General features: G+C 41.2%; 1 protein-coding gene across 5 annotated transcripts in view; it reads right to left on the bottom strand.

Annotated features, from left to right (window-relative positions):
- The window catches only part of LOC106611968 (protein FAM13B), an 81503-nt gene extending 57534 nt beyond the window's left edge, over positions 1 to 23969 (bottom strand). For 4 of the 5 annotated variants that reach the window (XM_014212686.3, XM_082955974.1, XM_082955972.1 and 1 more), the window contains exons 1-5: positions 23718 to 23969; positions 4466 to 4627; positions 3380 to 3560; positions 971 to 1183; positions 590 to 767 (exon numbers count right to left, since the gene is read on the bottom strand). In XM_014212686.3, the coding sequence (XP_014068161.3) occupies positions 590 to 767; positions 971 to 1183; positions 3380 to 3530 (542 nt within the window). In that variant the 5' untranslated portion in view covers positions 3531 to 3560; positions 4466 to 4627; positions 23718 to 23969. Of the gene's footprint in view, positions 1 to 589; positions 768 to 970; positions 1184 to 3158; positions 3353 to 3379; positions 3561 to 4465; positions 4628 to 23717 lie in introns of those variants that run through there. The other variant, XM_082955975.1, reaches the window with a different exon arrangement.
- Positions 23970 to 25158: the final 1189 nt, after the last annotated feature.

Genomic DNA, 25158 nt, shown 5'->3' with positions numbered 1-25158 from the left:
AACATTGGCTACAGATGATCTCTAGTCTAGAAGATTCTTTTATTATTTTGCAGAGCAAAGCAACTCCTCAAGTGGCTCCAAAACACGTCTGGGTGTCATCTGGGTTTGGTTATTTATTTCAGAATATAAATGAACGTTACATAATTAAGCAATAAGGCCCGAGGGGGTGTGGTATATGGCCAATATACCACGGCTAAGGGCTGTTCTTTTGCTCGACGCAACGCAGAGTGCCTGGATACAGACCTTAGCCGTGGTATATTGGCCATACTGTATACCACAAACCCACGAGGTGCCTTATTGCCATTATAAACTGGTTACAAACATAATTAGAGCAGTAAAAATATATTTTTTGTGTCATACTTGTGGTATGCAGTCTCATACCACGGCATTCAGTCAATCAGCATTCAGTGCTCGAACCACCCAGTTTATAATTAAATATAATTTGTGCTCTATAACCACTTATGAGCAAAAGTGGCAGCAAAGTGAATGAGCCATCGATATGCAGGTATGAACAAGTACTTAGGATGGAACAAGTACAACAGGTATTTAGGATGGATAGTTGATGTGCTGTCACTATTGTTGGTCGTACTGGAAGATGTCGGGTCCGAAGACGGCGGCGAGGGCTCCAACGCTCCAGCTCTCCTCCTGGAGCGAGGCCACGCTGGACAGGAAGCGGCACAGGAAGCGCAGCAGGCTGTAATTGACCTGAGGCAGCTGCTGGAGGAAGTACTTCATGTTGCGGGCGAGCTCCTCCTCACTGCTGTAGTCTGGACAACACACAACAAGGGTTTATAGATGATGCTGCCAAGGGAACAAAGTAAGGTGAGAGGGCAGGTGGAAAGCTAGAGAAGGAATAATGTGCAGTACCTGTATCGGGAGTACAGGTCAAATCCACAGAACATCAACAGGAGGATGAAGAGGTAGGGGACTGTGGAGAGGTGAATGATGAAGAGGACTAATATTAACGTACCTTGGTAGAGCTGCAGGATGTGGGCCTGCATGCCTGCAGGGATGATGGGCTCTGGGAGCTCCTGCAGAAAGAGACGGAGCAGGCTGACAGCCGAGGCCAGGTCTGCCTCTTTCTCCAGGTCCACCTCCTCCCCAGAGTCATAGCGCTGCCGTAGCCACTCCACCCGCTCCGCATTACCGTTGACCAGGAACAGCCCTTCCAGATCCAGACGCCCTGAGAGCAACACAGAGGCACAGAGGATAGTAGTCACTGGCTCAGTCCGCTTAACAGTTCTTGACGAATGAATCCTCTATGGACCATATAAATGAGGACTGTGAATACAGCATTAATTCGCTTTGAATGAGTAGAATGGCCGCTTTACTTTCTCAAACAGATTCCACAGTGATTTAATTACACAAATAAACTTCTCAACTTGTCATTTCCCAAATGGGTGAAATTGCACCATTTCCTAGATTTGTAGTGATACTACAATTAGTGCAGATGTACTAACAGCTCAATCACAGAGCGTATTAATGTTGGGGAGGAAGGAATTTTATTTTACCAACAATCCCTTTCAGTGAGTGTTGGTGGTTGTGTTAGTGGCTTCCTGTTTCCAGATGCAGCAGCCAGATGACATCATGCCTGTCTGTTGAATCAATTCCCACTATTGAAGCAGGGTGTGTACTGTACACAAGGAAGTCCACAACCAGGAAACAAAGAACGCAATCATTACACTGTCATGTCATTCCACAACTCTGGGTTGTTCCACCACAGTGAATGATGAGATCTGCCACTAGGCTTTGTTCATAGTGAGCTGCCTGGTTAAAGAAAACAGTGGGCGGTAACTGTAAGGGAGAGCGCTCTGGTATGTGACTTGGCCCAGACCAGGCCCCCTGCCCACCTCCCCTCCATACCCAGCCTAACTAACCCCACTGGGACTCCAGCAGCAGGCCCCCTGCCAACCTCCCCTCCATACCCAGCCTAACTAACCCCACTGGGACTCCAGCAGCAGGCCCCCTGCCCAGCTCCCATCCATACCCAGCCTAACTAATTAACCACACTGGGACCCCAGCAGCAGGCCCCCTGCTCACCTCCCCTCCATACCCAGCCTAACTAATTAACCACACTGGGACTCCAGCAGCAGGCCCCCTGCCCAGCTCCCCTCCATACCCAGCCTAACTAACCCCACTGGGACTCCAGCAGCAGGCCCCCTGCTCACCTCCCCTCCATACCCAGCCTAACTAACCCCACTGGGACTCCAGCAGCAGGCCCCCTGCTCACCTCCCCTCCACACCCAGCCTATAAAACCCCACTGGGGCTCCAGCAGCATTTCGCTGGCCTGGTCTCCTGCTGCTCACAGAGGTCTTATTAAGTTACAGTGATGGCATCCCGTTGAGTGCTAACAGACAGATTCATTTCTGGACTGCACAATTATCATTAATATGGCGACTGGCAGGTGAATGAAAGGTGTGTGTGATGTATTACAGCCTGATGTCAAATGGAATTCAGTTGACTAATAAGCTACCTGGAGATAAAACAAGTTGAAATGCATAGGAGGAAGTGAGAATCCCTGTCATGGTAATAGGAACTGAATGGATGTTTATGCCTGTGGAGTTGCAGCATTATGCCTGTGTTGGATTGACTAGCTCATTTTTCCCCCACGCCCATCCTTTCATAGTTTAAAAGGAGTCGAGGTTGGTAAAAAAAAGCTATGCAACAGAAGAAGCATGTGAGAAGAGAAGATCTCTAAACTACATGTTTGGTTCATCATGTTGCAAGGAGGACAGTCATGACTAAATGTTTATTTTTCAGCCAGTAGTTTGGCTAGGCTATATGGAACATGAGCAGATTCTTCCTAAATAATAACCTACACCCTATCATCTGTGTGTGCATGTCAATCAAGTAGAAGCGTCGCCAGTGGGGATTGATTACAGAGGCTGAAATGACGACAGGTCGAAGCGTGGCCAGTGGAGATTGATTACAGAGGCTGAAATGACGACAGGTCGAAGCGTGGCCAGTGGAGATTGATTACAGAGGCTGAAATGACGACAGGTCGAAGCGTGGCCAGTGGAGATTGACTACAGAGGCTGAAATGACAACAGGTACATGTTCATCTAAAGTACCGGAGAGAGTTGTCAAAACAATCCACGACGATATAAAACAAGACAGTGGCAGAATAATGGGATTTACAGTGCACGTAAAAATATACCTCAAGGTAAATGTGATGCTCAATGAGGTGATTCATTTGCCAGAGAGAGAGCATGTATTTTGGAGGTCCCATCTGTGCAGCTCTCCTGTGTTGCGCTCGGTCGATAGACAAGAAATAAGGAAAGGACAGGAAATAAGGTATTGGACGAAGTACTGGCTCCCGTTTGATGCCTGAGGAATGAGTCTCTCATTAGAAATACAACTTGTGAATGTCCCACTCACCATGCTCTTCGACGTACTCTACAATGTGCCTGACCAGTAGGGGGACCTCCTGGCCTGGCTGGCCACTCTGCTGCACCTCATCTAAGGGAACCCCAAAAACCCTGGCTGGCGTCAGGGAGTTGTTGGGGGAAGGAGAGAGGCTCTTCCTCATCGCTTCCACAGCCGAGCTGCTTCCGAAGGTCTGGATGTCCGCCACCGCCAAACACACACCAAAGAGAGAGAGAGGGAGAGACACTGTCACGGGCTGTGTTCTCCATCCAACATACATATCTAAACACACACAGGGCAGCCAGTGTGGTTGTTATCAGACCCAGCTAGCGCTGAGCCAGTGTAGTTGTTATCAGACCCAGCTAGCGCTGAGCCAGTGTAGTTGTTATCAGACCCAGACAGTGCTGATCCAGTGTAGTTGTTATCAGGTCCCAGCTAGCTCGGAGTGAGTGGGTTATTAAGTAGTGTCATGTGCATGTGTCTGACAGCCATCAGAACAAGCATTGATAGTTACAATGTTAATGGGAGCAGGTGCTTGTGCTTGGAGCGCTAGCTAGGCTACACTTCAGTGACGGGTTTCAGTGTTATGTGCCCTATTAAACAAACACACACTACCCAGGCCAGCGACCTCCCTAAAGAATGGCTCTACTTAAGCAATAAGGCCTGGGGGGGGGGTATACGGCCAATATACCACGGCTAAGGGCTGTTCTTACGCACAACGCGGAGTGCCTGGATAGAGCCCTTAGCCGTGGTATATTGCCATAAACCTCAGAGGTGCATATTTGCTATTATAAACTGATTACCAACATAATTAGAGCTGTAAAAAGAAGTGTTGTCATACCCGTGGTATACGGTCTGATATACCACGGCTGTCAGCCAATCAGCATTCAGGGATCGAACCATCAAGTTTATAATACAGGTCAGCCTTAGTGCATATTAGTCTGAAAACAAATCCAGATCTGACCCATTCACACATCAATGACTGACTGCAGCCTCTATTCAACCACAGCAGTGTGTTGTGGCTCTCCATTTGTTCTAAACATGTTGACAAAAATGTTAGCTCAATGCTCACACAAACCTATATGTTGTTGTACTCACCGTTCAGCACTTAAAACACCCGGTAGTTCACCTTATTTTCAGCACCACTCACTAGCAGTGAATCGAATGGTCATCTATGGCTGCTTCAGGTTATGGCAAAAGATGAGCCTGTAGTTCCTCATTGACAGACCGCGAATCCTGATCAGGACTTCAGTAGCTAAGCTGCAGGAGAGAATGGAGAGAGTAAGAAAATAAAAGTGTTTGAAAGAAGCTGCTTCGTTAGGTCCAAGACTTTCTATTATATAGACAAGATAGTCAAATGACCGCTCGAACAATGAAAATACATGTCCTCAAAGATGGAAGGCAGGTAGGAGGCAAGATCAGGTGGGACCATTCTAAAGTTGTATCCCATCTAGACAACCCATGTTAAAATTGAATCTTCGTATCAGGTTAGGAGAATTTACGCAGCAGGTCAGGAGCTTTAAGGTAATCATACCCATTAAGACCACTTTCATATTTGGATTCAAATAATTAAAAAAGACATTTTCTGCTGTTTGTTTCAACTAATTAATCTAGTTGTTATATCCATAACCTTTTTATTCTAAGACAATCAAATGTTTTATTAAGTTGTTGACAATTGTGTAAGTTCCACATTTCAAAGGCTCCCCGCAGATAAACATATTTCTTTTTTTTTACCTTCTAAGATAAGTGATCATCTTTTATCTAAAATTAAGAGATGTGCTGATATATGCACAGCATATTTTATGAGCATTCATTACTATTTCTTTCCAATTTAAAACATGGGTTTTTCATGCCATCAGTCGTGCCTGTATGTCCCAGTCTCACAGTAGCAACATCATTCGGTTAACTACAACAAGATAATTGATTTCAGGCATTCACAGATTACATGTTTAAACACATTGTCTTACTTTACTGTTAAAGTAACCTTGCATTGTTATACTTAATAAATTACATTTTTGTACATTTGAAATTTCTCAGGTGGGCTTAAAGGGTACACTAACACAAAAAGCCTTCCCTCTATACCAGGGGTCTCCAACCCTGTTCCTGGAGGGCTATCCTCCTGTAAATTCAGTCCAACCTCAGTTGTAACTAACCTGGTTCAGCTTATCAACCAGCTAATTATTCGAATCAGGTGTGCTAGATTAGAGCGAAAACCTACAGGACGGTAGATCTCCGGGAACAGGGTTAGAGCGAGAACCTACAGGACGGTAAATCTCGGGTACAGGGTTAGAGAGAGAACCTACAGGACGGTAGATCTCCGGGAACAGGGTTAGAGCGAGAACCTACAGGACGGTAGATCTCCGGGAACAGGGTTAGAGCGAGAACCTACAGGACGGTAGATCTCCGGGAACAGGGTTAGAGAGAGAACCTACAGGACGGTAGATCTCGGGTACAGGGTTAGAGAGAGAACCTACAGGACGGTAGATCTCCGGGAACAGGGTTAGAGCGAGAACCTACAGGACGGTAGATCTCCGGGAACAGGGTTAGAGCGAGAACCTACAGGACGGTAGATCTCCGGGAACAGGGTTAGAGAGAGAACCTACAGGACGGTAGATCTCCGGGAACAGGGTTAGAGAGAGAAGCTACAGGACGGTAGATCTCTGGGAACAGGGTTGGAGCGAGAACCTACAGGTAGATCTCCAGGAACAGGGTTGGAGAACCCTGCTCTATACAGAATGTAAATGACAAAGCAATATTGTTCAATAATAACTTTGCACAATATTGTAGTCTATAGTGTATATTTATACCCCAAAACATTAGTTTAAATATTTGAGTAGACTTTGCTATGGTCTTTTTCACCATAAATCCCTGTTCCAATTACATTTACATTTACATTTTAGTCATTTAGCAGACGCTCTTATCCAGAGCGACTTACAGTAGTGAATGCATACATTTCATACATTTTTTTTTTTTTTCCTGTGCTGGCCCCCCGTGGGAATCGAACCCACAACCCTGGTGTTGCAAACACCATGCTCTACCAACTGAGCTACAGGGAAGGCAATTAAGCCCAGTATGCTCCTATTAAGCCCAGTATGCTCCTATTAAGCCCAGTATGCTCCTATTAAGCCCAGTATGCTCCTATTTGCATTGAAAAACACATGGTGTGTTGATTTCCCTAATATTCAATGAACATGAGCATAAATGTTTTTTTTTGTTCAGATTTATGTTGATTAAAACACATCAAAACTACAGTTATGCACATTGTGCATCTAGCCAGGCTGCCTTTACCAAGATTAGAACCAGTTAGAAAACTCTAAGACATTTGGAAAGGACAGTCATTGATGCAGAGCTAGAAGAAAAATACCAGGGTTGAAGGACAGAGATAGAAGACCTACAAATGAGGGACAATATGACTATTTGGCAACTACTCATGCACTTTTGGGTGGGGTCATAGTCATATGGTCGTCTTTATTCATCCACGTTAAGAAGACAAATTGAACTAATTAACAACAACAGCAGTACAGCAAATGTGAATCAGCTTTCAGATAATTCATTGAAAGTTGTGTGTGTTATGGTCTTGTTGCATAGCTTCTTATCCACAGCAGGCCCAGATTTGTGGTCTAACCAAGCAATAAAACACTTGATTCAACTAATCATGTCTTGATTGAAGTCTATGATTAGTTGAATCGGATTTGCACTGGTCAACAACAACTAAAGCCTAAGTCCACATTGATCTCTGTGGATACGACTGGACATACGTTCTACTTTCATGAAGAATAGCAATGACCAGTATATTTGAATAACTTTAGAGGAGATTAATTTAAATCACATTTTACATAGTCGGTTTGTAAGTTTTGAAAATTTGGAAATGAATTAAAATTGATTATTTAAGAGGTGGGCTAATTTGGATCACCCATGGGCTTAAAGAGTACACTCGGTAACCATTAAACCCAATCCCAACTTTTCACCTATTTTATGAAACATTTGTCTTAAAAATTTAAATTAATCCTAAAACCAGGCTAGCGTCATATGATCTATTAATCGTAAAAATCAGGCTAGCGTCATGCGTTAACAAACCCAGATGAAGTTCCCACTCCAAGCTCGAGTCACTGTCATGGTGTGAAGGACATTCTGACTTTCCAAAGGGAAGTGATGTGACATCACCCTGCATCTCAAATAGCACACTATTCCCTATGTAGTGCACAACATTTGACCAAGGCCCATAGGGTAGTGCACTATATAGGGAATAGGGTGCGATTTGGGATGCACCATTGTCAACAACCTCTATGAAGCCTTGGTTTATTACAGTGTGCGATTTCCACGGCCATGCAGCATGTTCTTAAATCAGATGTGCTTTAAATTAGGCAAGGGTCACAGACCAACTTGATAGAAAGCTGAGCACAATCTGTGGGACTCATTTAAGATACTCTTTGAAGAAGTAAGGTTTCAGACGTCGTCGGGAAGATGGGCAGGGACTCCGCTGTCCTAGCTTCAGGGGGAGGCTGGTTCCACCATTGGGGTGCCAGGACAGAGAAGAGCTTTGACTGGGCTGAGCAGGAGCCGACCCCCCCGTGGGGGGAGGAGAGCGGGCCAGACAGAACCACCAGGCAATGAGCTGGTTCCTTATTTCTGGCTTGTTCTGCATCTCATTTGCCAGGCCTAGCAGCAGGCTCACTTAGGCATTTTTCAACAATTAAACATCACTAATGCTAATGACATTTCAACAAATGAAAAAAAACTGAAAAGGCTTAACTTAATCTGCTGAAATCATGGGAGTTTGACAGGTTATGGTCATTTGAGAAGCTCACAACTCCATTGAGACTTGAGTTCCAATCCATTACCTTACTCAAACACCAACATGTGATTTTCTCTTATCTGATCTCCAGAAGTGATGAGGGGTTGTGAGTTGGTGGCAGTGTTGAAAGCAAGTAGAGAGCACAACGGAGATGAGGTATGATGACTAAAACACACCCAAGTCATTGACTTCCACCTCGCCAGATTACTATTGTAGGGCTGAGGTGACCGCAAAGTACTGCCTCACCTAACCTCTCAGTGGTACTGGCATGGAAAGAGAACAGGAGATGTTGACAGAGGTTTCACAGCAGGGCAGTGTGGTATTGACTGGAGGGAAGATGGGAGAAGGGTATAGGTTAGGAGGACTTTGACAGAGACCCTATCTGCAATGTCAACACTACAGTTGACCACAATGCTCTTCCTGAGGTTGAACTCTTATTGCGAATGGACTCCTACTTTCTAATTGAGTGTCAATAATATAGGTAGAGAGAGATACAACAGGGGGTAGTAGGGATGGGCCAGGGATGCTATGTTACTGTTGCCTGATCCTCCCATGGTGTTAATAACTAGATACTCTAAGGGATAGGAATGAGAATGGCTTGTTATTTAAACCAGAGGCCAGGGTGGCAGAGGCTGCGTTTACACAGGCAGCCCAATTCTGATCTTTTTTCCACAAATTGCTCTTTTGACCATTCACATATTTTCATAGAAGTTAAGAGCTGATCTGAACGGTCAAAATACCAATTAGTGGAAAAAAAGATCAGAATTGGGCTGCCTGTACATAAGTTCCAGGTTACAGTGCTGATATACATGTATACAGGTTGGCAATAGATTGTTCTGTAGATCTTACTGAGTAAGCATATGGAAACAGACAATTGGACCTAGTGTGCCTTCCGGCTACTGCAATGTCTCACACAGTCACAATGCCATCTTACTGTCTGAGCATGGGCAGAGCTAATCATATTGTTGCATTTGCATACAAATTCCATCTTTGATAAGGATGTCAGCCATCTGTGAAGGCTTGAAGTATGGGTGTAGACATGAAATGCCTGCGCCTTAGCCGTGTTGGTCTGCTTGCCTTAAACAATGACATTCTGATTATTGATTAAGCATCGACTTTATTACCTCTGGCTCAAATAAAATAAAATCAGCATTAAAAAAAACACCCTTGTCAAATCAATGATATGGAAAAAGCTTATGGTGTGCTTGTCTGGGACTACAATAAAACGTGTACTGTTGGGGGTACAAGAGGACTGGAGTTGGGAACCACTGCCCTAACACGTAGGCAAAGCTTTTTCAAAACAACAGCAGGATATTTGTGTGTGTGAATTTAATATCTTCTGCGAAATTACCCTAACCTCACCTGAACCTACTAAAATCAAGACCATGACAAAACTACACAGAATGACGTTGCAGACAGAAGCTCCCTTCCAGAGGGCTCAAAGAAAGTAACAAGTGAATTGTAATAATGGTAAGCGCCTCACCAAGGCATGAGTCATCGTGACAAGAGGCAGTTACCATAACACTAGGCAGATCAAAGTCTGGAATGTTACAACAGAATCCATCTCCATGAGCAGTAGTGGGATCATTCCATTTTAAATACATGAACTCAAGATAGAGCAGAATAATCATTTGAAACAAACTGTAAATACATCCAGAATTTTCCAGAATGAACATTTTAAAAGTAATTTCCTGAATTGACAAAACATTTAAATTGAAGTCGCCCCCTAAGAGCATCAAAGAAGCATCCCAAGCTTTGGATCCTACCGGTCCAGAAGGCTTGGAGCTCTGCTGTGCTTCATACATAGTGGGATCAAATCAAATTTGATATCACATGCGCCGAATACAACAGACCTACGTAAGTGAAATGCTTACGAACAAGCCCTTAAACAACAACGCTTTAAGAAGTTAAGAAAAATCCTGCGCCTTCAACTCCACTGCTCTCTCCACTCAATCAACAAGAAAACAAAATGGCCTCAATATAGCAGTTGTCAGATGGTGCATCATCCCAACATGTTCATCTTCTGCTGCCAAACACTTCCCTGCCTACGGACATTAGATTACATCAGGTTTTCTAACATTTCACTCATAAAGCTGAACAATCAAAATAACTTATTTCATGGGTCTAGTTATCACGACAAGACATAAGCCTAAAGACATAGGAACACTTTCACTCAATACAAAGTGATAGACAGTCACAACAGCTGCAGTATGTGGAGGGGAGAATTCATACTGGTGCACCACCTGGTTCACAACTGTCCATCTACGCTGCCAGGGACGGCGATGGAAAGGAGTGGCAAATCCAAGACCAGGAGGAGAGTTCACACCAAACAGAGAAATCCCCTGGCCTGATAGACAGCTGATGGCTGTGGTAATCCGAACAGAGACATTCAGCAGGTTTAAAGTACAGGACACCTCAACGCATCTTCTACAAGCATCTGATCACAAGATAGGCCTTTGGATATAGGCCTACCCAGGTAGGGGCCCCAAGAAGCCAAGTTATTCTAAGGCTCGCCTTTTTCTGTTGAGAGAACCTCTTGGGTTAGCAGGTTAGTTTCACGCTCATCGGTTTCAGGCTTTTTAGACGTCCTGTCCTAGGCTCGACAGGGAATCTGACCAGATTTGGTTATGCTTGGCCCGTTTCCATTACAAAACAATCCTCTAGCAACAATCTCACATGGCAGGAGGCTGTGCACTTAGTGACTTGATGTTCCTTTCCTGCCATTCTTCAATTTATGGGCGGCAGGTAGCCTACTGGTTAGAGCGTTGGACTAGTAACCGAAAGGTTGCAAGATCAAATCCCCGAGCTGACGAGGTTAAAAATCTGTCGTTCTGCCCCTGAACAAGGCAGTTAACCCACTGCTCCTAGGCCATCATTGTAAATAAGAATTTGTTCTTAACTGACTTTCCAAGTTAAATAAAAAGGTGAATCCAGGTGAAAGCTATGATCCCTTATTGATGTAATTTGTTAAAACCTCTTAAGGATTGGCCCCTTTTAAAAAAAATGTTCACTTAAAATGACATACCCAAATTTAACTGCCTGTAGCAAGGATATGCATATTCGTGATACCATTTGAAAGGAAAAACTTTGAAGTTTGTGGAAATGTGAAATGAATGTAGGAGAATATAACACATTAGATCTGGTAAAAGATAATACAAAGAAACTTTTTTTGTACCATCATCTTTGAAATGCAAGAGAAAGGTCATAATGTATTATTCCAGCCCAGGGGCAATTTAGATTTTGGCCACTAGATGGCAGCAGTGTATGTGCATCATTTTAGACTGATCCAATGAACCATTGCATTTCTGATAAAATTAGTAAAGACTGCCCATATGTGACTAATTGGTTTATTAATAACTTTAAGTTCATAACTGCACTGTTTTCAAACAACGGCATGGCATTCTTTCACTGTAATAGCTACTGTACATTGGACAGTGCAGTTAGATTAACAAGAATTTAAGCTTTCTGCCAATATCATGTGTCTATGTCCTGGAAAATTCTTGTTACTTACAACCTTATGCTAATCGCATTAGCCTACGTTAGCTCAACCGTCCCGTGGGGGACCCACCGATCCTGTAGAGGTATCCACTTCCATCAGTGTAGATAAAAGGGGAGAAGACCGGATAAAGAAGGATTTTTAAGCCTTGAGACAATTGAGACATAAATTGTGTATGTGTGCCCTTCAGAGGGTGAATGGGAAAGACAAAAGAGCAGGGGACATGATAACATTGCATTTGAAGCTAGAAATTGTTGGATGTGGAGACCTGGCATTGATTACTCCAAAGAAAATGAAGAGCAGAGGACATGACAACAAAGCTTTTTAAGCTAGATATTCGTGTTGGATGTGGGAGACTTGTCTATGTACTGCAGACTATTCTGAGTGACCATTCCATCATATTTCAGGCATCAACTGTACAATAATTTAAAAAAAGTATTTGTGAAAAAACTAAAATGCATGTTGGGGTCATGTCATAGCTATGTCTAATGTTAACATGAATACTAAACCAAAATTAAAACGTAGCTAGCGATCTCTGGAAGGGCTAATGGTAGCTTGCTGATTAGTATATTTGCGACTTAGGTTGTTAAAGGGTAATGGAAAAACTTCAGGAAGTAGATACAAGCAAAGAGATGTTTTCAGTCCACTAATACTAAACATGTGCTTGTAACAGAAAAATCTCTATATTTAGTATTTTGATCTTGAACAATGTTTATTAGAAGTCTGGGTAGCGCCATCTTCAATTTCCATACTAACGACTGACGCCAATGCGTCGCTGGTAGGAGTGAGCAAAATGTGAGTTTTAGCGTGACTACCGAAAGTGAATTCTGCCACTGGCAGGCACCTTTCCTCTACTGGACCTGAAAGGTTTCTCACAACTGACAGCTCAGTCACTGAGATCAGGACATCAATAAAGGTAAGAAAATATGTTTTTATTTTGGATATCTATATGCACATTTGAGTATTTTCAGATGAATTAGTCTGTGAAATGAAATTGATAACAAGGCGAGTAGACAGGCTATAGTAATTATCTAGCAAGCTAACTACATAAAAACAACATAATATATCAAGTTCTGTGATAGCTAGGATTCCTAACAATAGTAAGCCTGCTGGATGTTGATTGCAAGAATGTATGTAGCCTAAGCCTGAAGATATGATCACAAATGTGCCTCTATTTATGCGTGGGAAAACTTGAGAACAGATTTTCCAACAACAACAAATACTTTGAGCTGATTTATTGGTGATTTTAGTGTTATGTCCAACAACAAAAAGCATATACCTATCTATAACGACTTGAAATCTAATGCTGGTAGTCAGCTTTGTAACTAAACTATCCTGGTGTAGCTGGTTCATGACAGCTACTTACATGCATACATCATATTATTTCAGTTATGGACTATCAGATAACATTGTTATATGTTCTCAAATGAAAACCTTTGGATAATAAAATGTAACTTTGTCGCCTTGCAAGCCGATTGAAAACTTGTACAATTCCCTTTATGTGCTACTTGGGGAAGACGAGGACAAAGAGGATGAGATTGAAATGGAGGAGCTGGAGGAAGTTAGAGCCACCATGTGGTCCCTCTCAGCTCAGATTTTTGACTGGAAAGTAACTGAATGTACTATTAGGCATATATATATATATATATATATATATATATATATATATATATATATATATATATATATATATATATATATATATATATATATATGAGTTTTTTTTAATTTTTATTTTTTAAATACTCACTCTGTAGGACCCTGTGGTGGATGTCAGCTCTCAGACCTTTGTGAGGAGGACGACACTATAGACATGTCTCCTGTGAGCCAGGCAGTCAATAGCTGCCCCCACGGTGACAAGGATAGGCAGGGGCTGGAGAGACTGGACAACATGCTGCTGTGGCTGCAAACAGGGCTGAGGGACAATCACACCCTCACATGACACAGACATACATACCATACATAGCTACGAGCAAAGAGAAATCCTAGTCTTCACCCAGTAGCTCAGATTGTCATCGGTCTTTTCCCTTTTCTTGCAAGTGCAACTGATGTGAAATGGCTAGTTAGCGGTGGTGCGCGCTAATAGCGTTTCAAATCGGGTGACGTCACTCGCTCTGAGACCTGAAGTAGTTGTTCCCCTTGCTCTGCAAGGGCTGCGGCTTTTGTGGCGCGATGGGTAACAATGCTTCGTGGGTGTCAGTTGTTAATGTGTGCAGAGGGTCCCTGGTTCAAGCCCAGGTTAGGGCGAGGAGAGGGACGGAAGCTATACTGTTACACAAGCTTTTCATTTGTTCCCATTCTGACTGGTCCTGTATTCAAATCAAAGTTTTTTGGTCCATACCCAGTTTAGCAGATTTTATAGCGGGCACAGCCAAATGCTTACTAGGCTATAGACTTAGTGGAATGTATGCAAGAAGAATTGAAGTTGTAAAAGCCAATAGTCTTATTCTTACAAAATATTTTAAATTCCAGTTGAATTTTGATGACATTCCTGAGATGAATGTTGTATGTACAGTTGAAGTTGGAAGTCTACATACACTTAGGTTGGAGTCATTAAAACCTGTTTTTCAACCACTCCACAAATTTCTTTTTAACAAACTATAGTTTTGGGAAGTCGGTTAGGACATCTACTTTGTGCATGATACAAGTCATTTTTCCAACAATTGTTTACAGACAGATTATTTCACTGTATCACAATTCCAGTGGGTCAGAAGTTTACATACACTAAGTTGACTGTTCCTTTAACCTGTTGGGGCTAGGGGGCAGTATTTGCACGGCCAGATAAAAAACGTACCCGATTTAATCTGGTTACTACACCTGCCCAGTAACTAGAATATGCATATAATTGTTTGATTTGGATAGAAAACACCCTAAAGTTTCTAAAACTGTTTGAATGGTGTCTGTGAGTATAACAGAACTCATTTGGCAGGCCAAAACCTGAGAAGATTCCAAACAGGAAGCGCTCTCTCTGACCATTTCATGGCCTTATTGATCATCTCTAACAAAAACAGGGGATCTCTGGCATGACGTGACATTTTCTAACGCTCCCATAGGCTCTCAGAAGGCGCCAGAAAGCTGAATCAGCCCATGGCTGAAAAACAGTAGCGCATTTTGATAGTGGTCGATCTGAGGACAATGGGACAGGGCGCGTGTGCCCGAGTCGACTCCATGTTTACTTTCTCTCTCTTTGAACGAAAACCACCACTCCCGGTCGGAATATTATCACTTTTTTACGCGAAAAATGGCATAAAAATAGATTTTAAACAGCGGTTGACATGCTTCGAAGTACGGTAATGGAATATTTAGAAATGTTTTGTCACAAACGCGTCAGGCGCGTGACCCTTATTTACCCTTCGGATAGTGTCTTGAACGCACGAACAAAACACCGCTATTTGGATATAACTACGGATTATTTGGGACCAAACCAACATTTGTTATTGGAGTAGAGGTCCTGGGAGTGCATTCTGACGAAGAACAGCAAAGGTAATAACATTTTTTCTTATAGTAAATCTGACTTTGGTGAGGGCTAAACTTGGTGGGTGTCTAAATAGCTAGCCCTGTGATGCCGGGCTATCTACTTTGAATATTCCAAAATGTGCTTTCACCGAAAAGCTATTTTAAAATCGGACATAGCGAGTGCATATAGGAGTTCTGTATCTATAATTCTTACAATAATTGTGATGTTTTTTGTGAACGTTTATCGTGAGTAATTTAGTAAATTCACCGGAAGTGTTCGGTGGGAATGCTAGTCACATGCTAGTCACATGCTAATGTAAAAAGCTGGTTTTTGATATAAATATGGACTTGATTGAACAAAACATGCATGTATTATATAACATAATGTCCTAGGTGTGTCATCTGATGAAGATCATCAAAGGTTAGTGCTGCATTTAGCTGTGGTTTGGGTTTATGTGACATATGCTAGCTTGAAAAATGGGTGTCTGATTATTTCTGGCTGGGTACTCTGCTGACATAACCTAATGTTTTGCTTTCGTTGTAAAGCCTTTTTGTGATCGGACAGTGTGGTTAGATTAACGAGAGTCTTGTCTTTAAAATGGTGTAAAATAGTAATATGTTTGAGAAATTGAAGTAATAGCATTTCTAAGGTATTTGAATATCACGCCACAGGATTACACTGGCTGTTGAGTAGGCAAGCATCCCACCTAGCCCATAGAGGATAAACAGCTTGGAAAATTCCAGAAAATGTCATGGCTTTAGAAGCTTCCGATAGGCTAATTGGACTCAATTGGAGGTGTACCTGTGGATGTATTTCAAGGCCTTCCTCCAAACTCAGAGCCTCTTTGCTTGACATCATGGGAAAATCAAAATAAATCAGCCAAGACTGGAGGTCGACCGATTATGATTTTTCAATGCCGATACCGATTATTGGAGGGCCAAAAAAACTGATACCGATTAATCTGCCGATTTTTCTATATATATATAAAATAACGACAATTACAACAATACTGAATGAACACTTATTTTAACTTAATATAATAATGAAATATGTTCAATTTGGTTTAAATAATGCAAAAACAGTGTTGGAGAAGTAAAAGTGCAATATGTGCCATTTAAAAAAGCTAACGTTTAAGTTCCTTGCTCAGAACATGAGAACATATGAAAGCTGGTGGTTCCTTTTAACATGAGTCTTCAATATTCCCATGTAAGAAGTTTTAGGTTGTAGTTATTATAGGACTATTTCTCTCTATACCATTTGTATTTCATATACCTTCGACTATTGGATGTTCTAATAGGTACTTTCAGTATTGCCAGCCTAATCTCGGGAGTTGATAGGCTTGAAGTCATAAACAGCGCAATGCTTTTACGCATTGCGAAGAGCTGCTGGCTGCTGGCAAACGCAGTAAAGTGCTGTTTGAATGAATGCTTACGAGCCTGCTGCTGCCTACCACCCCTCAGTCAGACTGCTCTATCAAATCATAGACTTAATTAATATAATATAATAACACAGAAATACGAGCCTTAGGTCATTAATATAGTCAAATCTGGAAACTATCATTTTGAAAACAAAACGTTTATTCTTTCAGTGAAATAAGGAACCGTTACGTATTTTATCTAACGAGTGGCATCCATAAGTCTAAATATTGCTGTTACATTGCACAACCTTCAATGTTATGTCATAATTACGTAAAATTCTGGCAAATTAGGTCGCAACGAGCTAGGCAGCCCAAACTGTTGCATGTACCCTGACTCTGCGTGCAATAAATGCAAGAGAAGTGACACAATTTCCCTAGTTTAATATTGCCTGCTATCATGAATTTCTTTGAACTAAATATGCAGGTTTAAAAAAATATATACTTCTGTGTATTGATTTTAAGAAAGGAATTGATGTTTATGGTTAGGTACATTCGTGCAACGACAGTGCTTTGTTTCGCGAATGCGCTTGCTAAATCACCCGTTTGGCGAAGTAGCCTGTGATTCAATGATAAATTAACAGGCACCGCATCGATTATATGCAACGCAGGACAAGCTAGATTAACTAGTAATATCATCAACCATGTGTAGTTAACTTCTTTGGGATAGGGGGCAGTATTTTCACGGCGGGATAAAAAACATACCCGATTTAATCTGGTTACTACTCCTGCCCAGAAACTAGAATATGCATATTATTAGTAGATTTAGATTGAAGTTTGAGTGTTTTCTAAAACTGTTTGAATGGTATCTGAGTATAACAGAACTCATATGGCAGGCAAAAACCTGAGAAAATTCCAAGTAGGAAGTGGAAAGTCTGAGAATTGTAGTTCTTTTGATTCTCTATCAAAACTACAGTGTCTGGAAAATGGCTGTGTGATTACTTTTGTCTATGTACTCTCCTAACATAATCTACTGTTTTGCTTTCGCTGTAAAGCCTTTTTGAAATCGGACAATGTGGTTAGATTAACGAGAAGTTTATCTTTAAAATGGTGTAAAATGCTATGTTTGAGAAAGTTGAATTATGACATTTTGTTGTTTTAGAATTTTCCGCCCTGATATTTCACTGGCTGTGTCCCACCTAGCCCATAGAAGTTAATCGGTCGACCTCTAGAGGAAACAGATACAAAAGTATCTATATCCACAGTAAAACAAGTCCTATATCGACATAACCTGAAAGGCTGCTCAGCAAGGAAAAAGCCACTGCTCCAAAACTGCCATAAAAAAAGCCAGACTATGGTTTGCAACTGCACATGGGGACAAAGATCGTACTTTTTGGATAAATGTCCTCTGGTCTGATGAAACAAAAATAGAACTGTTTGGCCATAATGACCATCATTATGTTTGGAGGAAAAAGGGGGAGGCTTGCAAGCCGAAGAACACCATCCCAACCGTGAAGTACGAGGGTGGCAGCATCATGTTGTGGGGGTGCTTTGCTGCAGGAGGGGCTGGTGCACTTCACAAAATAGATGGCATCATGAGGGAGGAAAATTATGTGGATATATTGAAGAAACATCACAAGACATCAGTCAGGAAGTTAAAGCTTGGTCGCAAATGGGTCTTCAAAATGGACAATGATCCCAAGCATACTTCCAAAGTTGTGGCAAAATGGCTTAAGGACAACAAAGTAAAGGTATTGGAATGGCCATCACAAAGCCCTGACCTCAATCCTATAGAAAACTTGTGGGCAGAACTGAAAAAGCGTGTGCGAGCAAGGAGGCCTACAAACCTAACTCAGTTACACCAGCTCTGTCAGGAGAAATGGGCCAAAATTCTCCCAACTTACTGTGGGAAGCTTGTGGAAGGCTACCCGAAACATTTGACCCAAGTTAAACAATTTAAAGGCAATGCTACCAAGTACTAATTGAGTGTATGTAAACTTCTGACCCACTGGGAATGTGATGAAAGGAATAAAAGCTTTAATAAATCACTCTCTACTATTATTCTGACATTTCACATTCTTAAAATAAAGTGGTGATCTTATCTGACCTAAGACAGGGAATTTTTACTAGGATTAAATGTCAGGAATTGTGAAAAACTGAGTTTAAATGTATTTGGCTAAGGTGTATGTAAACTTCTGACTTCAACTGTAGGTTATGGTTATGATAGCATGATGTAACTTTGTTTTCAGGTGTGAATGAGAATGTATTCCCCTAACCTTATTCTTACAATAAAGTTAATTTATTCAAATTATATTACTTGTGTATGTCTTTCCTTATCAATGTAAGACTACATTTGTAATATGTTTTGGTGCATGTGTGTTTAATATGCTATCCAGATAAGAGCGTGTCAGATCACAGAACATACCAGAGTATTACATGCCACCAGTCACTAAAACGTCTGTACCTCATTCACAGTAAAAGGCATTACTATTCTGATTTCAGATTATCAATCTTTACAAAATAAGGAAGACTCAATATGCTCTAAGAGTTTCTATATCTTCATTAGGACGGGGTTCTAAAGCTTTTTGGGGCCGGGGACCCTTTTGTGATAGCAAATTCATCAGGGACCCCCTCGTGATCAGAACATAAAATCGAGTCAGATTTTTTGAAAAGTCTACAAGGAGTTTTAGTATGACGTCTGCAGCGCATGGCTGGACGAACCAAGTCTCAGGCCAGGGGAAAGAACATTTAAAAAGGCCCGCCTCTTATCAGAGAAACTTTCAAGCTAAATTCCTGCAATTCTAAATATTTTGTCAAGGAGCAGAGAGATTTTTCATTGTTGGTGCAGCTTTAAAGCTAATATCCTGCAATTCTACACATTTTGCGATGAGGCAGAGAGAAAACTTCGCTGTTTTAAAGCTTTTATGTGCATTTAAGTACATACTTTTTCAGTTGAAAGTACTGTGGATGCCAATATCCCTGTGAGCCTCCCAGGCCCTTGGTTCCCAAGGTTGAGAACAAACTGTAGATTAATAATATTACATTGTATTATAAACTGAACAAAAAAATAAACAAAAGTGTTGATCCCATGTTTCATGAGCTGAAATAATAGATCCCAAAAATGTTCAATACGCACAAAAATCTTAATTCTCTCAAATTGTGCACAAATTTGTATACATCCCTGTTAGTTAGCGTTTCTCCTTTGCCAAGATAATCCATCCACCTGACAGGTGTGGCGTTTCAAGAAGCTGATTAAACAGCATGATCTTACAAAATAAAAAGGCCACTCTAAAATGTGCAGATTTGTCACACAAAACAATGTCACAGATGTCTCAAGTTGAGGGAGCATGCAATTGGTATGCTGACTGCAGGAATGTCCACCAGAGCTGTTGCTAGACACTTACGTTAATTTCTCTACCAAAGTTGTTTTAGAGAATTTGGCAGTACGTCCAACCGGCCTCAATGTGTATGGTGTTGTGTGCGAGCGGTTTGCTGATGTCAACGTTGTGAACAGAGTGCCCCATGGTGGCGGTGGGGTTATGGTATGGGCAAGCATACAGTGCATTCAGAAAGAATTCAGACCCCTTGATGTTTTCCACATTTTGTTACGTTACAACCTTCTAAAATTATTTAATCCATCTACACACAATACCCCATAATGACAAAGCAAAAACAGGTTTAGACATTTTTTCAAATGTCTTATGTAACTATATATATTACTTTTACATAAGTATTCAGACACTTTACTCAGTACATTGTTGAAGCACCTTTGGCAGCAATTAGTCTCGAGTCTTCTTGGGTATGAAGCTACATCTTGGCACACCTGTATTTGGCGAGTTTCTCCCATTCTTCTGTGCAGATCCTCTCAAGCTCTGTCAGGTTGGATGGGGAGCGTCGCTGCACAGCCATCTTCAGGTGTCTCCAGAGATGTTCGTTCGATCCGGTTCAAGTCCGGGCTCTGGCTGGGCCACTCAAGGACATTCAAAGACGTGTCCCAAAGCCACTTCTTTGTTGTCTTGGCTGTGTGCTTAGGGTCGTTGTCCTGTTGGAAGATGAACCTTCCTAGTCTAAGATCCTGAGCGCTATGGAGCAGGTTTTCATCAAGGATCTCTATGTACTTTGCGCCGTTCATCTTTCCCTCGATCCTGACTAGTCTACCAGTCTCTGCCGCTGAGAAACATCAACACAGCATGATGTGGCCATCACCACGCTTCACCGTAGGGAAGGTTTCCTCCAGGCGTGACGCTTGGCATTCATTCCAAAGAGTTCCATCAGACCAGAGAATCTTGTTTCTCATGGTCTGAGAGTCCTTTAACTCCAAGTGGGCTATCCCCAGATCTGTGCCTCGACACAATCCTGTCTCTGAGCACTAAGGACAATTCCTTTGACCTCATGGCTTGGTTTTTGCTCTGACATGCACTGTCAACTGTGGGATCTTATATAGACAGGTGTGTGCCTTTCCAAATCACATCCAATCAAATGAATTTACCATAAGCGGACTCCAATCAAGACGTAGAAACATCTCAAGGATGATTAAAGAAAACAGGAAGCACCTGAGCTCAATTTTGAGTCTGAATACTTATGTAAATAAGGTATTCGTTTTTTATTTTTAATACATTTGCAAAAATGTATAAAACCCATTTTAGTTGTCATTATGGGGTATTGTGTGTAGATTGATTAAATTAATAAAAAATCCTTGTCAATTTTAGAATAAGGCTGTAACATAAAATGTGGAAAAACTCAAGGGGTCTGAATACTTTCCGAATGCAGTAAGTTAGACAATGAACACAGTTGCATTTTATAGATGGCACTTTCAATGCAGTGATACCATGACAAGATCCTGAGGCCCATTGTCGTGCCATTCATCCGCCGCCATCACCTTATGTTGCATGATAATACACGGCCCCATGTCGCAAGGATCTGTACACAATTCCTGGAAGCTGAAAATGTCCCAGTTCTTCCACGGCCTGTATGCTCAGACATGTCACCCATTGAGCATGTTTGGGATCCTCTGGATTGAAGTGTACGACAGTCTTCCAGTTCCCGCCAATATCCAGAAACTTCGCACAACCATTGAAGAGGAATGGGATAACATTCCACAATCAACAGCCTGATTATGTGAAGGAGATGTGTCACACCAGATATTGACTGGTTTCCTGATATTTTTATTTAAGGTATCTGTGACCAACAGATGCATGTGTATTCCCAGTCATGTGAAATCCATAGATTAGGGCCTAATGAATTCATTTAAAAATGACTGATTTCCTAATTATGATCTGTAACTCAGTAAAATCTTTTAAATTGTTGCATTTAGATTTTTGTTCAGTATACTGCACACGTTAAACTTATTCCACTGATAGCTTGGCCAAAAGCTGTTTAATCTCTTAGTAATATTCATTTAAAAAGGTTATAGATTTTTTACATCTGGCTGCGGACCCCATGCACTACCTCGGATCCCACTTTGACAACCCCTGCATTAGAAAGTTTTGTATTTAGGAGTTGTTTGGTGTATAAGACATTTTCACAGGTGTTTTTTCTTGACTGATTACCATTTGACTGATGTGGTGCTATTGTCAGTGCGTGACTTGGGCCGGAGTGCTGTACCGGCCCTTCTAATGTTTGGGGAATTGAATACCGGTTCCTCTTTAAAACAAAGTAGCCTATCGCCGGCCCAGGTTCACACACAGATGCAAAAAAGGTTGATCAAAACGGAATGAAGGCAGGATCTGCATTGAATAACAATGGAGAGTGAGAATGAATTTCCCGATTCTGCTTTGTTCAAGTTTATTTGCCGCTAGTCTGAATCCGTGCGTGACAGTAGGCTGTTCGAGATTTCGCAGATTGAAAATGTGCCAGTATGTATGTGCATGATGCGCTGTTACAAACCTCATTTGACAACTTGGAAGGTCATGAAAAGTCATGGAAATTAGTTTAATAATTTCTGTTAATGTCATTCATGAAGGCACACTTAAATATTATCAATCACTTAAAAATCTACAGTATCAGCCATTATCGGAATGACCCTTCAGTGTCTGTGTGTGCTGCATGTGTGCCGTTGCCCGAGGACGTGGGGACATTTCAGCAGCAGGTATAAAATAATGGCAGGCTAACTAGATAGCCAAATTAAAATATAACTTACAGCAGTTCTTGCTAGTTAATTATAGTTAAGCATTAATGTCGTCTTTCTACAAGCACTGAAACTTTGGAAAGATGGGATTTCCCTATTAAATAGCGGCAATGTAATTGCGACAACGTAAAAAATATTCTAATAGCCTTATTGACAAAACTTGAAACATGAATATTTGAGCCTTATAAATAAACATGTCTAGTTAGATACCTTGCTTTGAAGTAGCCTACCTTATCCATTTGATCCCTGATTTATTAATTTTATAAAGACAAAAGTATTTGGTTGTAAAGTTGCCAGCACAACCAGGAGCTCCACAGATGGAGGGTTGACAACCTGTAATTAACAGTGCAGTTCTACTTTGTGGGGGGTTAAGTGCCTTGATCAAGGGCACAGCGGCAAGTCTACATGGGATCAGACACAGCAGCCTTCAGGTGTCAATAATCTTACTTTTTCTATGTAGGCTATAATAAGTGATGAAAATGTGGTCAAAATTCTGAGAAGTCATGGAAAATGTGTATAAACCCTTAACAGTGAATAATCAGAGGTCTCTATAGCATAATGTAATTTGTTAATTTCGGTTAACATAGTCTAATGGACCGACTTGGAAAGATGAAAGCTCCTGCACTGTAATCATTTGAAAGAGCCGTTTCTCAGCTTTCAAAATATATATCATGTTTTCATATATGGTTTGACACCAGCAAAGTATGTTCATTAATGTACGCAGAGGTCATGGTTTCAGTAAATTCAGGAATTCCAAAACTCTCCTACCGATGATGCAACAATGCCAATATGGCGATTTACAGTTAGCTGGTGTTCTAAAGCCAAACGTTAGTGTTTTAATTCCCCTTTAAGTTAGCTAGCAAAAGCTGATTTTCCAAGCTTGCCAACGTTTGCTAGCTAGCATACAATTCTTGGCAATGGTTTAAATGAAAACAATGAACATTTTTCGCAAGACGTTTTGTTAAATTCATAAACATCACACAGCCTGTGAATGTGACTACAGAACAATGCAATTATTTAGTCAAACAAACAGCAAAACATACATGTACACATAATTAGGAAATGTAAGCTAGCATGCTAACGATGTTAGCTAAACTGGCGAGCAAATGTTGTGCACCTACCAGGTCAAATCCAACAGGAACGGAGAGCAAGAACCATCAATTCTTGTTTTGAGTCTTTAATTGACGTCTTAACGGACGACAAATTTGATCAAAATGAAACAGATATTAGCAAACAAACAATGTCGAGAACACAGCTAGCTATTTGAAAACAATTCGGTTCCTGTTTTGTTAAAATTCAGATGCCGTTCGCAGCTCACACCCACAAGAGATGAAGCTGCCAAACGTTATCCCCGCCTCTCCCATCGAACAGGTTTGTATTCATAAGGCACTAAACGAACAAAAAATACTAAAACAGGAAGGGACTACATGAACTTGTCCAATAAGAACAGCTTGTTCTCGTTTTTTGGTGCACATTTTGTTTAACGTTTTTCTACGTTGTGCTCTAATGAATCACCCAGATGCACCACCAGACAACCAAATTGAAAACTTCCTCATCCATCCACATCGCATTTCATATCAGTAGCAGCAAGCAAACACCACCATCTGAATGCCAGATACACTAACAGCATTGCAACCGACTCAAATGCAGAATATATAATATCTAGCTAGATTTTGGCATTACATATTTTGAAGAGACAGTCACAGTTCAGACAACCTGAATGTTTACCAGATGTTTTTCAGGTAAATGTACATACAGTAATGCTGCCTAAAAAAATAATTGACCATATGAATAAATATGCAAGTATCAAATTGTCTATACATACAATTGCTGTCGTTCACATATCATTTTTAACAAATTAAAATATGTGGCCTGAAAATAATAATTATAACGTATAACGTAGCTACTGCTTGAAAATGCACTGGTCACTTCGGGCTAAAAGGTTGAACTTTTCAGACTGTCCCAACCTGAATATATTCGATCAATAGATTCGACATGATTACAAACCAAAGATGACTTTATTTGATACAGACTGTATCTTGGATTTGAAATGTAATAATTTGGGACTGTCCACAATGATCAGATAGAAAGACTTTGTGCGCCATCTACTGGGGGAAATACTACATAGTTTTTGCTGTTGTTGCCCTGCTCAACAAAACAACAACCATAATCTTAATGCGTTCTTCATCAGTGTCCCTACTAGAGGTAAATCGCAAACTTGTTCCATTGTTTGTTTATTATTTGAGATTGGTAGCCACACAATTCAATTTCGACATCTCTGCATTTCTAGAAAGGCGAATGCAACGTTGCAGTGTGATATAAGTGTGATATAATCGTGTGTGCTGTCTGTGTGTAGGGTCTTGTCTGAGATATACAGAAAGTAAGGAAAGACTAATTGTATCTAATCTGTGTAGTGTCTGTTGCTCTGTCAGAGAGGGTTGGCTCAGTGACCAGTTCATTAAATAGCACAGCACCATCTAGCGATAACAAATGGACTGATATTTTGATATTTAGGCTGTCTAAAAGCTCAGATGTGTGGAGTGAAAATACAATGTTGATTTA

This window comes from Salmo salar, chromosome 09 (assembly GCF_965601325.2).
Source record: "Salmo salar chromosome 09, fSalSal1, whole genome shotgun sequence".
In the NCBI taxonomy this organism is placed as follows: domain Eukaryota; kingdom Metazoa; phylum Chordata; class Actinopteri; order Salmoniformes; family Salmonidae; genus Salmo; species Salmo salar.
Note: the sequence above shows the minus strand (reverse complement) of the source record. Positions and strands in the feature narration are given on the sequence as shown.